The sequence below is a fragment of the Sorex araneus genome, chromosome 2, assembly GCF_027595985.1.
Source record: "Sorex araneus isolate mSorAra2 chromosome 2, mSorAra2.pri, whole genome shotgun sequence".
NCBI classification, from domain to species: domain Eukaryota; kingdom Metazoa; phylum Chordata; class Mammalia; order Eulipotyphla; family Soricidae; genus Sorex; species Sorex araneus.
This window is the reverse complement of record NC_073303.1, coordinates 362,928,676-362,945,566: the sequence shown is the minus strand read 5'-3', so window position 1 is coordinate 362,945,566 and position 16,891 is coordinate 362,928,676. Positions and strand designations below refer to the sequence as shown.

At 39.0% G+C, this 16,891-nt stretch overlaps 1 protein-coding gene across 1 annotated transcript in view; it reads left to right on the top strand.

Annotated features, from left to right (window-relative positions):
* Positions 1-16,891, top strand: part of CCDC68 (coiled-coil domain containing 68) — a 53,426-nt gene that overhangs the window by 26,471 nt on the left and 10,064 nt on the right. The window contains exons 5-8 of the mRNA XM_004616143.2: positions 324-449; positions 3,840-3,968; positions 9,550-9,632; positions 15,980-16,085. Coding sequence (XP_004616200.2) covers positions 324-449; positions 3,840-3,968; positions 9,550-9,632; positions 15,980-16,085 — 444 coding nt within the window. The remainder of the gene's footprint in view (positions 1-323; positions 450-3,839; positions 3,969-9,549; positions 9,633-15,979; positions 16,086-16,891) is intronic.

Below are 16,891 nucleotides of genomic sequence, written 5' to 3'. Positions count from 1 at the left end.
ATGATAAAAAAAAAATGCTTGTGAGACTGAGGAGACTGCACAGAGCCCAGAAGGGTGAGGTGTAGACCAGCAGAGCTGCTAGACTAGGACTCCAGTTTGGCCTGGCCAGTGCAACTCCCCCAAACATCACCCCCTCGAAGTGGGAAGGAGGCTTCTCATGTTACATTTCCTCAATAGATCATTGTCCTTTCCCTGGTCCTTTGTGGGCAAAGACGCAAATTATAGCATTACCAGCTCCGTGTTTTCGGTTGCCCATCATTGCTCTGCCCTGAACTCTTTTCACTGTAAATATCAAAACACACACCGTGACCTTTTCCCCCTAGCTGGAAGCCTCCAGAGAAGCAGGTGCAGCAGCTCTGAGAAATGTGGCCCAGAGATTATTTGAAAACTACCAGACTCAATCCGAAGAAGTTCGGAAGAAGCATGAAGACAGTCAGCGGGAGCTCCAGGTACGGTGCTCACCATCCGCTGCCCTTCACTTACCTCTTCTGGGAGGCATTAGGTGTGGAGCCTGCAGGGGCCACAGGCTCTCCTGTACCTTCCCTGCCACTCACAACGGTGTCGTCAGGTGTCAGTGTTGCTGCTCTGGCCCAGAGCCCTGCAGACAGACTCCAGTGGGAGGGGAACTGGGTCGCATGTTAGAACTCTGTGCTGGCCCAGGTAACACTAGTCAGGGCCGCCCAGTTCTACCCCTGTCCAACCAGGAGATCCAGACTGATCTGACCTTGGAGATTCCTCGTCTCTAAAATGAAAGAATTAAGCTAGGGGCTGGAGCAATAGCACAGTGGGTAGGGCGTTTGCCTTGCACGCGACCGACCCGGGTTCAATTCCCAGCATCCCATATGGTCCCCCGAGCACCGCCAGGAGTAATTCCTGAGTGTATGAGCCAGGAGTAACCCCTGTGCATCGCCGGGTGTGACCCAAAAAGAAAATAAAAAAGAATTAGGCTAGATAAATCTTTAAATATTTTGATTCTAGATTTTTTTTTTGCATTATTTCTGGGTGGGAAACCTTTCTTCTTTCAAGGACCCTTTGAATATTTATAACGTCATTCGTGGGCAATGCGGGCAGACGACTATACGCAGGTGCTGACAAGTGTCTGTGTCTGTCCCATCATGGAACGGGGCCAGAGCACAGGATTTCACAGCCTGCAGGCTGGATACCCCCCTCCCCTCATTTAAACAAAGGAACAAATATATGCATGTATGTATGTACTTACAATATGTTTTGATTACATGGGTTTTATTTGTAAATACAAAGTTGACTTTTTATCAAAATTGACTTTTTATCGTGCACCGAGATTTATAAACTTACTCAGAGTTGAATTGCAGGCATACGATCTCTGAACACTAATCCCATGACCAGCATTAACTTCCCTCCATCACTATCCCCAGTTTCCATCCCATTCCCCGACTGGCCTCCCTCACAGGCACTTCTTAAATGGGATTGTGATAGTTCGGACCCCATACTTTCAGTTTTGTTGGTTCTGTGGTTCAGCTACACACCTTACCTCTAAACTGCCAATGGGTTCGAGGCCTCTGTCTCTCTACCCACAAGCTCCCATCCACCTCTTCTTTACATCTCTCTCAAATGTGTCCTTCTCTGTCATTCTTATTTATGAAAGCTAAGGACCAGGATAATATAGGTTTCTTTCATTTATACCTTGCATTTCCTTGTACTGTTGTTCTACATACCACAGATTAGTGAAATCATCTGCTATTTGTTTTTCTTCTGACTTATTTTGCTCAACATGATATCCTCCAATTGCATCCAACTTGCAGCAAATTGCATGATTTCTTTCTATCTTGCAGCCGAATGGCATTTGATTGGTCTATACACCCCACTCCCATTACCCACTCATTTATTGTTGAACACTATGTTGATTCCATGTACCAGCTATTCTGCTGAGTGCTGCAATGAATAATGGTGTGCATAAGTCCTTTTGAATTCATGTTTTGTGTCCTGCGGGTAGATACCAGAAGTGGATTTGCTGGATCATATAGAAGGTTTATTCTTACTTTTTCTAGAAACCCCATACTATTTTCTGTAGGCCTTGAAACAGACAGACAAAATTCCTATCAGTAGAGGATATGAGTTCCTGTCACATCCCTGTCAACATAGATTTTTTTCCAAGATTTTTTGATATGTGCCATTCTCACTGGTTTAAAATGGATTTCCCAAAAAAAAGTCATGATGAACACATTTTTTGGTGTCTATTAGCTATTCATCTGTCTTTAGAGAAGTATCTGTTCATTTATTTTCCCCATATATCTTGGATAGTAAACCTTTATCTTATGTGTGGGTGTGAATATTTTCTCCCATTCAGTTGGGTGTCTTTTAGTTTTGATCTGTGTTTCTTTTGCCATGCTGAAGCTCTTTAATTTGATGTAATGAGATATGAATCCAGTTTTATATTTTTGAATGTGGTTATCCAGTTTTCCTAACAACATTTAAGAGTTTATCTTTATTCAAATCTCTGAATGAACAATTTGAGGCTCTTTCTGTTCCTGGAGCGAGCAGGTATCATTGGGCTACACTAGCTCTCCACAGGGACAAATGGAGATGTTACTGGCGCCCGCTCGAGCAAATTGAAGATCAACGGGACTACAAGTGATATAAGTGATACACGTGATCTTTACTCCACTTCCCATACCCAGTTCTTTTGCTGAAAATTAGTTGACCATAGATCTGGGATTTTCTTTGAGTACCTATTCTAACCCATTGGTCAGAGAGTCTATCTTTATTCTAGTAGCATGCTGTTTTGATAACTATAGATTTATAGTATATATTACCTTTCATTATAAAAATAGGAAACCATAAATGTGTACATGTTTATGTTTATATAAATGTTATAACACATATATATTTGCTTCATTATATGGAGTATATTTACTCTAACCAATAAAACTTTATCTGAAGAATGTTTTGTACAACTAGAAGAGGTTAACCCAAATCCATGTACATGCATTTGTGGAAATACAAATTAGCGAAGTTCATGCATGCTGGGATGGGTGCTTGGGTCTCTGCCAGCTCTGTTTAGGTGATTAGGGGCATGACTTCATTCCAGGCTGGGGTGCGGACAAGCACCCAGGTATGCATATGCAGGCCCAGAGTCAGAGCGAGGGCAGGAAGCTTCTTGTGCGCACAGGCTCTCCTGTGTGAGAGGTGCTGGATCTTGGTTCAGGCTAGCCAGTGCAACACCCAGTGTGTGTCAATCCCACTGAACAGAGAATTCTTATTTCCCATTTCTCAGAGATATTCGCTTCTGCATGGACTGGCGCATGCTGGAGTGTCCTTGATTGGAGTTGTTGGCAGGAAAGCCCACCTAGTGTTTTCAGGGGAGGACAAATATATTTTTCAGATGTATGTCAGAAGTCAGCTGACACTCCCAAAAGCGACCTATGGGCTGCAGGGGGAAAACAAGCTCTCTTGCATGGTGTCTTGCTTGGTTTGTTTTGAGCCATGGGAGAGGAGCTCAGGGAATGAACAAGGATGTGCTCTAAGAACCACATAGGTCCTCGGAAAGTATAATATTTTTGTTCTTCTAGATTAGGAACTCTCTCTAATTAGCCAAATCAAGTGGTATGCTTTATGATAACAAATATGAAGTCTAGGAATAATATTTATATGTTGTTCTCCATTGACTTACTGTAGTTGTAGCCTACAGTAAGTTGTAGCCTATCAAGTTTATTTAGAGGGAAACACTGCATTCAAACAATGCAATTCTAAATAAGTGTGAATTATTTAATGTTAGGAAACTCAAAGCTTTTAGAGGTCAGGAATATATGTATGGGTTAATAACAACAAAAGTTGAATAACTTTTGTTTTCCTGACCAAAGATTATCAAACTTGAAAAAGAACAGAAATTGGAACAACATGTTGAAAATCTAAATCAAGTTGCTCAAAAGCTTGAAGAAAAACATAATCAAATCACAGAATTGGAGAACCTGGTGCAGAGAATGGAAAAGGTAAGCCTCTGGGGAAATAAAGGGATTCCTTCCTGATAGAGTCAGGATGAGATGTAAAGATTATAAGCTTAAAATAAATAATATGACTGTAGGCAAATATATTCTTTGCAACTCCAAATTTTAGGAAAGACTCAGTATTGCTACTTTTCCTCTTTGTACCTTCATAGTGATCTGTACTGTGGTTCCTAATTTTTACGTACAAATACTAATCATTGCATCTAGCCCTGTCTGACACTGTATCCCCCTCACCAATGCATGGCTTAGAAAGGGGAGTCTTAGAAATTAAAACAAAGGAAAAAATCACAAAGCCAATCTATTATTATCAATGATATTGAATTCAGGAATTATAGCATTGATATATTCCTAAATATCCATGAAGTATCCATTTATGATCACCCAGGTACACTTTACATTTATAAGAACCTACACTTATATTTAAATTTTTAAGTTTATAATATTTAAAAATTTAAAATCTAAATTTATAAATTTAAATTTATATGCATGCACTAATATAGGCACGGGTCACATTAGAAGATGTTATAACAATTAAAACCATAAAAACAAGCCAAGAGAAAGTAAAGAGGTTAGGGAACTTGCCTTGCACACACCTTGCCCTGGTTTCATCCCTGCCACTGCATTTGATTCCTCAGACGAACTCTGCTAGAAGTGATCTGTGAACATAAAGCCAGGAGTAAACCCTTAGCACTGCTGCTAATGTGACGCCAACTCCCCCAAAGCACCCCCCAAATTTAGGAGAGTAGCAATAAAATTGTTTAGTTTTATGTGTGTTTCTTTAAATAACTAAATACATACAGAAGGTGAGTACATAAATAAAATGGTACTTGCTTTGGAATTTAGAATTCAGACAAGCCAACTAATAACACTGGTTTTAATCGCAAAACAAATGGAAATTTGTGAATTGTGTAGATTCTATAGGCACTGATGTCTAGTAAATATTGTCCAAGAAAATTAATAAATAAATATAATACATTTGTTATGATATTATTAATTTTCCAGTATGTCTCCATATGTTTAACCTTATTTTGTTTTATGGGGATGCCTGGATGGATGCTCTCTTAGAATGTCACTTCGGCAGTATAGCATTTCAATATTCAGATTTTTTGTTAATAGAAATTAGATTAATTTAAATGTATTTCCCAAGGATTTAATTTATTACATGGTGAAATTGGATGAATTGCTAATCTTAATAAAATATCCTATTAGCACACTATGAAAATTAAAGGAGCCCAAACGTAACTGAATCTAGCAATAATAATACAGGGCTGTAGCTGTGATGTGCACAGGGTCACTGAGTTATTTTACATCAGTCAAAATCACTGGGCCTGAAAGTCCTGTGGCCGGGAGTGGTGGCTTATAATAATGATTGATGTTTTAAAGAAGTCATAACCGTTTGGTGAATAATTTGTAGAATTACAAGACTGATCCTTTTTTGTGGGTGAAGGGAGCAGTTCAATACAAGGACATGAGGATGCTGGGATGCTCAAATGCACGCGCCTTTGTTTCCAAAGATTACGTGGGTCACCCCAGTGCCGCTTGGGAGCCTCTAGTGGCACTTTCTAGGGTTATCAGAGTTACCACCACTGGGTGGAAGGTGGTATCAGAGAACCTCTGATAAGCCTCTGATAACGCTAAGATGTTTAGGGGACCATTTGCAGTGTCGGGGCTCAAATTGGAGTCAATTGCAAATGACATCCAACAAATGTCTTCTTTGCTACTCTGAACTCTTTAGGAAAGACTTGGTGATGTTAGTTTTTCCTTTATACTATGACAGTGATCTATACTCTGATTCCTAATTTGTCTCTATAAATACTACAATCTAACCATTGTCTGACACTTTCCCCTCCTAGCCAATGCCAATGTAAGGCTGAGAAAAAGGAGCTTGCATGAGCCTTACCTTCTATGCTATCTCTCTGGCCAAAAGATTTTTATCACCCAACAATGACAAACCAAAATAACATGAAGAATGAAAGTTTAAAAATATGACAGTCTAGGAAAGTGAATGGGGTTGATTAACCAAACATGATTTAAATTTGGCTTCTGATCACTTCAAATCCAGTTAACACTGGCTACGATTGAGTGGCCAACAGTCAGTCCCTGAAAGTTGACAGATGAGCAGTGAATTTGACTATGATTCCATTCCATTGTCTGCAAAGCCCAAGGTAATATGTGCCAGATGCAAATTCAGCTCAGAATTCTAGAAAAAATTCATAAGACTATTCAGCAATTCTTTGGCTACCTCTCATATGTCAAGCAGTTCTAGAAAGATATTTGTGAACCAACTTCCCTTTTGCTTAGAAATTTCTTTTTTTTTTCTCTTTGGGTCACACCTGGCAATGCACAGGGGTTACTCCTGACTCTGCACTCAGGAACTACTCCTGGCAGTGCTCAGGGGACCAAATGGGAAGCTGGGAATTGAACCAGCTTCATGCAAGGCAAAAGCCCTACCCGCGGTGCTATTGCTCCAACCCCCTGACTTCCCCTTTTCTTAGAAATTTCAGTGTGGCATATGTAGGTTATATGGGACTAACTCAAGGAACTTTTCCAATAGTTTTCTGTCCTTTTCTACAGTGGCTTAGGGAGTCAGATCCCCACAGTCATTGTACAGGAACATACTTCCAGAGATATATTTGGGGGTTCCGATATAGTTGATAAATAGTAGCCATGCACTTGCCATGATACTGAACCATAATTATGGACTACTTGAAGGACCTCTTTGACAGACTAATTAGCCAGGATGTTCACAATGCTATGAGTCTTGTAGTTGTTTTCTAGAATATTCCCTCTGGCTCAGTGACTGCCTAGAAAGAGCCTTCCAGCAGAAGCAAGTGGGAACAGAATGGAGAGGCAATGCGTAAGCTTGTAGGTATTTTCCATTTATGGAACATAAGCATAAACAAATAAAACTACAAAAGGTCAAACTCAGCAACACCATGGTTTAAGAAGATACCAAGAATACAGGATGTGATGAGGATTACTTTTTGATTGTTTTTTAAAATTTCTGGTGGAGACGGGTAGCACGTCAGAGATTGATAGAAAAGGAGTCTAAGATTTTTGTATTCATAAGAGAAAGACCTGAATTTGAAAAGTAAAGGTAAATGAAAATTAAAAATGAACATCCATAACAAATGTTGATAAATACTGCCCTGGTAGCGGGTGCCCCCTGGAGAAAGATTCATTTTCTACTCACTTGAACAAGCCACTGCTCCAGTAAATAGCCATTAGTGGTATGAGGTCTGGTAATGAACACATTACTTAAAACCTTCACCATCTGGCCCACTTTAATCAGGAATGCAGTGAGAATGAATTCCATAGACAGTGATAAGCCAGCAAAAACCCCCAATAAGAGCACGTTCAGATGGCATATGTTCCTTTTACCAGCACTGCAATTCTGTCTCATCTTAGTTGTTTTTGAGTGCCATTGATTTTGCTCAGTTTTAGAGCTCAAAGGTGCCTTGGAGACCACCTAGTTCCTCCTTCTCATTTTATAAATGAGGACAATGTGAACAAGGAACTCTTCCATGGGCCTCTAGTTAGCAGTCCACAAGCTTTTGTATTATGCTCTTATCTTCTCTCGTGGCAGATAAAAATGATTTTCTCCTTCTTCATCATTTGGGTGTTAACATTTGATATTGCCTTGAGCAGGTATAGGTTCCAAACTCATCGATGGTGTAGGAACACTCTAGCCCCTCAGGGGTGAAGTTTGGGAACAGTGACTTGCCCACTGGGTGGAACTCTGATATTCTTTCCCTTTCCAGAAGATACTGTCCCATAGAAGGGGTTACTTGCTATAGTGTTGTTTTCTATTGTCAAAGAGTGTTCTCATGCTCAGAGAGTTACCAGATACATAGCCAGGGCAGAACTTACTTGTCCAGTCTTCATGGGCCTGTATGTGAACATTTGCTCATCTATTTGGAAGAAAAATTTAATGTGCAGCTCTTATGTCCTAATATGTCATTAAAAATATATATTATGGGGGTTGAGCGATAGCACAGTGGATAGGGCATTTGCCTTGCATGCGGCGAACATGAGTTCGATTCCCAGCATCCCATATTGTCCCCCGAGCACTGCCAGGAGTAATTCCTGAGTGCAGAGCCAGGAGTAACCCCTGTGCATGACCGGGTGTGACCCAAAAAGCAATATATAACATATATAATATATATATATATAATGGATCATTTTGGATTTCCAAGGTTTTATTTTTTTTTATGACACTGGGACTCAATCCCAGGGATTTGCACATATAGGGCCATTGCTCCACATCCCTGGCCTTAGTATTTTTTCACAGTCATAAGGTGCAGTAAAGTTAAAGTTTTGGCAAAAGTTATGCAGCCACCAAGTTTCAAACTAGGACACTCCATATGCAAAGACATTCTAATGTTTCTGCTGCATCGCACTACCATATTTAGAGTACTGTATAAATATTGCAGCAGGAATGCTTTTAAACAGCATTTCAAACACATTAACATGTCTTATCATATATGAAGGGTAAGATTTTTCCCATTTGATTTTTTTCTGGCCTTTGGAATTTCTTTATCCCTTTGTATAAAAAATAGTTTGGTTTAATAATAGCAATACCAAAGCACTTATTTATCTCTTTGGGGGGGAGTTGGGTCCACTTCCAGCCATGCTCGAGGGTCACACTCCTGGCTCTGTACTCAAGGTCCCCTCCTGGAGGGCTCCAGGATCACATGGGGTGCTGGGGATTGAACAGTACTGGCCAGTGACAAGGCAAGCTCCCTGTCTATCTCTTCAGCTCCTGCTCAACTCTTCTTTTTCTTATCCTAATTGTGAAGCAACGTTATCACTTCATAATATGATCTGATCCTTCTGAAAATACATTTCCTTTTTTTTTCCTATGTGACAGATGTCTTGTAAGTGGCTAGATACCAGGACCCGCTTCAATAGTGTTCTTGGATATCAAAATCCAGCTAACAGCTCAGTCTCATGAAGGAAAATCAGGTGTACTGGGTGTGGGAGTAGCAAATACCCAGACAGAGAGGAGCAGGCACTTTGTATTTGGGGTAGGATGAAGAAAGGCCGGAGAATTTTAACTGATAAGATTATATTTCAGGGGCTGGAGTGATAGCACAGCGGGTAGGGCGTTTGCCTTGCACGCGGCCAACCCGGGTTCGAATCCCAGCATCCCATATGGTCCCCTGAGCACCGCCAGAGGTAATTCCTGAGTGCAGAGCCAGGAGTAACCCCTGTGCATCGCCAGGTGTGACCCAAAAAGCAAAAAAAAAAAAAAAAAAAAGATTATATTTCAGCTGTGGACCGGAGGAGAAATAAGAATCCTCCAAGGAAGGTAAGAGGCATGACAACTTGTCTCGACGTGTCTTTGAGCTACTTGAAACCGTAGGAGAAGGCTTGGGCAGGATTCAACCTGCGGAAGGCCGTCACGGCTCCCTGTAAATTTAGTTCTTTAGCTCAAGGCATATTTTTCATATTGCAAGATGCATCTTTTATGAACAATTTGCAAGAATGCCTTACACATTTAAGCGTGTGGCGTGGGTGGGGAAATGTGAGAAATAAGCAAAAATCATGTCTTCTTTTCTTTTAGGAAAAAAGATCACTGCTAGAAAGAAAACTGTCTTTGGAGAAGCAGTTACTGCAACTCAAACCCAACATCACATATGCTAAAAGGTTTGAAAATTTTCCTCTGAAGCAGAAACAGTTCCCCACGTTTTTTTCTCTTAACTTATTCACTGGCCGGTGAACAGCAACTTCCCACACCCCATATCCCTAAACTGGCCAACTATAAATTCATAAGGGAGGAGAGTTTGTAGGATTAATAGTCATGGTGTCCCCTCTGACCCTTCCCCCTTTCTCTGTGACCCCTTCATCTACTGCTGCGGCATAGATAGAGGGGAAGAGCTCATTTGGGGTACAGGGAAACTGATAGGAGTGTTGAAGTGTAAATTCTTTTAGGGTTAAGGAATGGGATGAGTGAACCTCGCCATCATCTCTTGATATTTAAAAAGATACTGTACAAATATTCCAGGCCAAGAGTGAGAACAGCTCAGGATCCACGAAATGTCTATAGGACAAGGGATTTTAGAGCTTGGAGGAAATTTGAATTATCCTAATAGAGAGTTTAGATGTCAGGTCATGCTCAACATCCTTGGAGGGCAAAGAAACAGATCTTCCAGGGGCTTGAGAAATAGGGTGCCTCAGGAAAACAATCTTTCCAGGCTAGGGAAAGATGAGCCGAGGACATTAGGATTGAATGTAGACAGGAATCTAGCCCTCAGCCAGAGCTAAAATTCAAATTTTCTCTACTAAGAAGAGAAAAAGGAGAAAAGCATAAGGGAGGAAAGATAATCTGATTTGGAAATTTCCTGGAAACAATGAGGAAGAGCTTGAAATTCTTTGCGGAGTCAGACTGTCCCTGAATATTCATGAAACAAAAAGATATTCTCAGCCAGTAAAGTCGGGTTAAAAAAGTGATCTTGTGTTCTAGGATGACCCAGAAACTGGGATCAAAGGGTGATTGTTGTTACTGTTATGATATTTATACTCACAGTAAATTTCAAGAATATAATATCATTTGAATTATCAACACCAGGCTGGATATTAGGTGCCAAAGGACCTTGGTTTTCATATTTTCACTATGGGAATAATGCCACAATAAACATGAGAATAAAAGTATCCTTTCATAATCCTAAATTTAATTCTTTTCATATTTACTTTGTGGGTTTGATGGATCATATATGTTTTTTACTTGGTGGTGTGTGTGTATGGGGGTGAGGGGTTGGCCACAGCCAGTGATGCTCTGTGTTTCCTCCTGGCTTTGCACTCAGGGATCACTCCTGGTGGGGCTCAGGGAACCAGATAAAATGGTGGGGATCAAACCTTGGTTGGCTGTGTGCAAGGCAAGCACCCTACCAGCTATATTATCTCTCCAGCCTGATTTAAATCCAAAAAAATAGGTGAGATATTCATAATTTGCCAAAATGTGATACAAATTTACATTACCACCAATGCACATGTTCATCTTATCTCCACACTCTTGCTGATTTTTATATTTTGTCTTTTATATAATAATCATTGTAACTGGTGGAAGGTCAAACCATCTCATTCTGGGCTTGAATTGTGTTTTTTGTATGATAAGTCATATTCTACACCTTTTCACATATCTCTTGGCTATTTGAATTTCTTCTTTTTAGAAGTGTCAATTTATGTTATACCAGTTGGGTAACTTAGTATTTTGGTACAGAGTTGTATGAATTTTTCACATCTATAGGGAATAAACTCTTATTGGAGATATAACCTTTCCTATTTGATAGGTTACTTTTCACTTTGTTGTCTGTTTCCTTGAGTTTACAGAAAAATTCTAACGTGATACTATTTTGCTTGCTTTTTTTTCCCTTTTGTTGCCTTGTACTTTCAGTGTCATATCCAAAACTAATTGCTAAGACCAATGCCAAGAAAGTTTCTCCTTATTTTCTTCTAGGAATTTTACAATTTCAAGTTTTGTCTTTAAGCCCCAAATCTACTTTTAGTTGATATTTTGCTTTTGGTGAGAGATGTACGATTTCATTCTTTTACATGTGGATATTGATTTCTCATTACCATATGTTGAAGAGACTAATTGTTACCATTGTGCTCTTGGCATCTTTATTGAAGATCGCTTGACTGTAAATCTTTTGGTCTACCTCTAAGATCTCTACTCTGCTCCATTGATAAATGTGTTTGTTTTAATGCTGGCACCAAACTCTTGACTCAGATCACTTTATAATATATTTAGAAATCAGAAGATGCTGTGTCCTAGCTTTGTTCTTGATGTTCAGGATATTCTTAGCCTTTGGCTGCCTCTTGTGATTTCACAAGTAATTTAAGGTGGTTCTTCTATCCCCCACCCATTTCTGTGAAAAAAAAATGTTATTGGGATTGTCTTGTATCTGAAGGTTGCTTTGGGTATTGTGGATGTTTTAGTAATTTATGTCATTCAACTCACAAGCATGTCTTTTCATTTGTTTCTTTCTCTTAAATAACCTTTATTAATAAAACTACAGTTGACATTAGGACAGTGGTGAAGGATCATGGCACTTTGCTGGTTCAGGGAAGGAGTGTAGCAACTTTATATATCAATACTATAAGCATAAACTCTATTACAGCCATATCACCTTAACTGGGAGACAAATTTTAAATAAATAAAGGTTAATTTTATCATTTTTTAAAGAAAGGTTCATTTTAAATTACTTCATTCATGCTTTACAATTTTCATTGTTCAAGTCTTTGGTTGAGAAAATTTGTTGTTTAAGTCTTTGGTTAAGCAAATTCCTAAGTGGATTTTATTGCAGTGTGAATATAAATAATATTTTATTCTTAATTTCCCCTTTGGATCGTTTGTTACTTACCTACAGAATTGTCACTTTGTATGCTACCTTTGCATCCAGAAACTCTACTAACTACATAAGATCTACTCCATTTTTTGGTGGCAGTTTTAGAATTTTCTATGTATATGCTAATATCATATGCAAACAGAGATCATTTACGTTTCCCCTTCCAATTTGGATGTCTTTTCTTTCTTTTTCTTGCTTATGTTCCCTAGCTAGGACTTCCAATATATGTTGAATAGCACGAAGAGTATCCTTGCCTTGTTCCAGATCTTAGAATAAAAGATTTAGTTTTCCCCACTGATTAAGAAGTTTGCTGCCGATTGCCCTATATAGCCTTTAATGTGCTGAAATAAATTACTTCTATACTTATTTTGTTGAGATTATTTATCATGAAAAGCCATTGAATTTTGTCAGATTCTTTCTCTGCATCTGTTAGATGATCATGTGCTCTTGGCTCTCAGTCTGTTAATGTAGTATATCACATTGATTGATTTTCATAAATATAATGTTCCTGTTGCTCTAAATCATTGCCAAGACTTGGCATTTTCAGTCTTGTTAAATTTCATCTATTTTGGTGGTTGTTTGATGGTATATGCATGTGATTTTAACTTACACTACTTTGAATTTCAATGCTGTTAAGCATCTTCATATGTTTATTGTCTGTTTGAATAGCTTTTTTTTCCTGTGGTGAAGTGCCGTTTCAAGTCACTTTCAGACTCTTTTACTGCTTACATGTTTTATTGTGTCGTAGATATTCCTTATATATTTTAGATGTAATGTCTTTATTTGTGTAAATAATATTCTAGAATTTTCTGTTCACACTCATTTGATGGCTAGCAATTAAAAATTTTATTTCTGTTCAAATTTATTAATCTTTCCCTTTGTGAGATTAATACTGTTTTGCATTAAATTAAAAATTTTTTCCCCCAGTCCAGATTCATGAAATTCTTCTGTGTTATTTTTGAATGCTTTTCAGGTCCAAGTTTTAGACACAATGTGGAATTTATATTTATTTTGAGGTTAGAATTAATTTCTTTTTGCTTCGTGTGAATATCTAATAGTCTCAGTACCATTTGTTGAGACCAGCCTTTCCATAGCAATCTGTAAAAATACTTTCTATAATTCCAAGTCTTTGTCTACACCTCTTTGATATATGTACATATAATAAGTTTAGTTAGCATAATTGTCATGATATACCATAATTTGTTTTACAGATTCTTCTTTTGATAGATTGTTTCCCATTTTATTATGGAAAATAAGGAGCTATATTTAATATACAGTTTGCTATATATGTGCTGTATAATTATATAGTATTTTAAGTATGTTATAAGATTGCTTAGAATAAATAATGACTATAATTGTTTATCACCTGTATTTAAATATGATTACATTTTATATAAATTTTTAACAGAAAAATTAACTTTTTCTAAATCTCTCATGAAAAATCAATAGGAAAAAACTAAAATACTATTTTAAGTATTCCAAGTTGCCTTCAAATTATTCATCTTTGAGACACTACATAATATACCAGAATTATTGAGACAACCTTAGTAGTTTGACAGTGTTCTGATTCAAGCCTGCTAAAGGATCAACACAATTACTGATAACCCTGAGAATTTTTTTGAGGGGGAGGAGTGCAGAGCCTGCATACTCAGGACACGCTTCCGGCTCTGTGTTCAAAAGTCACTTTTAGCAGTGTTCGGGGAATCATATGTGGTGTCAGGATTAAACTGGTGTCTGCCATGTGCAAGACTATCATTTTACCCCTGTGGTTCCTGAACATAAAGATTTTAAAAAAATCCTCCAATGATATTAAATTTGATAATTAATATTTTAGTAAAAGACACGAAACAAAGTGTCAAGTTTTTCCTAATTACAACACATTCTATAGTTTTATATAAATTCTCCTGGCCTGTATATTCACACACTATAAAAGACCTGCCTTGGATATTGGTATTGGCTACTAATTGTTGAAACAGAGTAAATTAAAATCTTATTAACGTGTCTGGTAAATAGCTTATTTTTCAAAAATACATTCATTTATCTCTTTAAGTTTGCAGCGTGCTATATTAGAAGCTAAGGATTTTTTTTTTTTTGCTTTTTTTGGGGTCACACCCGGCAATGCACAGGGGTTATTCCTGGCTCTGCACTCAGGAATTACCCCTGGCGGTGCTCAAGGGACCATACTGGATGTTGGGAATCGAACCCGGGTCGGCCGCATGCAAGGCAAATGCCCTACCCGCTCTACCCCCAGAAACTCGGATTTTTAGAAGAGAAAAACATTATTGCATTTCAGTAGTTAAAAATGCAGTAGGAGGTGGCTTCATAAGAAACATTAAAAAGGCAATAAGAACCTATGTGGCATACATTCTAATCAAAAGATGGGGAGTGCCAACAGAATAAGAGTTGGTTGTACATGTTGTGACTGCCTAGATCTAATCAGTGGGATTTCTTTTCACTTGGAATAGAAGTTTATGAAATCCACTTATGGAATAATTTAAATACTGTCATCTGTTTCAGCAAATTTTTGGCTAATAAACCAAATTGTTTTAATTTTTTAAATACAGCTTTGGCAGTACTGTTTTCCATGGAAAAAAATAGAACATAATCTTTTAAGATAATACAGGTAGGAATTATCTGTTCAACTGAAGCTTAGAAAGGTGGTATGATTTCTCCCAGATTATATGTTTCCAAGTTTGGGTGGTTTTAACACAATGCACATTGCCACCTAGCATTCATAATTTTGACAGGAGGAGAAGTAGTCCAGCTACTTATGTGGACTGTAGGAAATTATGAAAAACTGATTTCAGGCTTACCTAACATTTTAGATAATACTCAAAGTGTTAGTAGGAAATTAGTATTTTTTTTTCCTTGCCCTCTGCAAAGGTAGTAGAATTGTCCAAAGTTGGAAGAAATAAAAGGTACAGGAAATCTACAGTAAATCCTAACATGTATCACTGGAAATTGGTTTCTGGTGTGTGTGTGTGTGTGTGTGTGTGTGTGTGTGTATGTGTGTCTCCGTCTGTCTGTCCGTTTTTCTGTCTGTCTGTCCATGTCTATGTGTGAAATCTACACCCTTGGCCCTCTGATCTAGCCTTGCTGTACCCACACCGTTATTTGTGCATTGCAATGGGTGGTAGGTTTGGTGTGTAATGACTTAGTTCAGCTCAATAATAAATTTGACCTCTGTGGGAGAGGAAGAGGAAGTCACAGGTGCCCAGAGGGTACTTTTGAATTGCGTTATTAATTGCCTTTCAAGTTCATACTTGAGATTGTCTTGCGGGGCTTGTGGAGTCCTTGGAGTCCTGTGTATTTCAACCCCGTGGTGCCCTCCAGTCCACATAAGAGTCAGGATGAGGGTGCTGGAGCCGTAGCACAGCGGGTAGGGCGTTTGCCTTGCAATGTGGCCAACTGGGGTTCGATTCCCAGCATCCCATATGGCCCCCTGAGCACCGCGAGGAGTAATAGAGTAATTCCTGAGTGCAAAGCCAGGAGTAACCCCTGTGCATCGTTGGGTGTGACCCAGAAAGCAAAAAAAAAAAAAAAAGGAAAGAAAAAAAGAGTCAGGATGTTGTGTGAGGAGGGCACGGTGGCACAAAGTAACGCATTAGCAAGCCGTCCTCTCTCTCTTTCCCTGGGCCTTGCCAGTTGCCGAAATCTTCAAGCAGAGATTTCCCTTCTCCAGGAGCAGATCTCGCACCTGCAGTTCGTGATTCACTCCCAGCACCAGAACCTGCGCGGCATCATCCAAGAGGTGAGATATGTCGAGCGTGTGGCTCAGGTAGCCGGGGTTTGGGGAAGATCCAGACGAACAGCTTATATGGATTTTCTCGCGCGGCGAATCCTCTCCGCACTGACATTTCCTTTTGTGGGGTTTTTACAGAACAAGGCACTGTTTTTAGTGCCCTTCCTGTCTCTCTGCCACAGCTGATCCTGTTTTCAATGGGACATTGTCTGTTTTAGATGTTTCTGTGATTTTTTTTTTGACTGTTCTGAGACAGTTAAGACTCACTGACTTCATTGCCATTTTAAGATGTATACAGGGAGTTTCAGCCTTTTCTCTCTCTCTCTCTCTCTCTCTCTCTCTCTCTCTCTCTCTCTTTCTCTCTCTTTTTTGATCACACCCCACGATGCACAGGGGTTACTTGGCTCTGCGCTCGGGAAATACCCCTGGCGGTGCTCAGGGGACCATATGGGATGCTGGGAATAGAACCTGGGTCGACAGCGTGCAAGGCAAACGCCCTACCCGCTGTGCAAGGGAAATGCTCTACCGCTAGAGCGATAGCTCCAGCCCTTCAGCCCATTTTTTAAAAAAAGAAAAGGAAATGAACTGTGGTCCTTATCAAAAATAAACATATTCTTTGAGAACACAATGGCAAGTGAAAAAGATGACTATCAGCAACCAAATGAATTTGGATCATTTAGTTTATAATCTGCCTCAAGATATGTATTGATCTCAGTTGAGAGTTCTGCCATAGATTTAAATTTAGATTTCATTCACCATTTTGATCCTAGTTATATGATAATAGCACAGTTAAGTGACAATAGTTAAAAAAACTA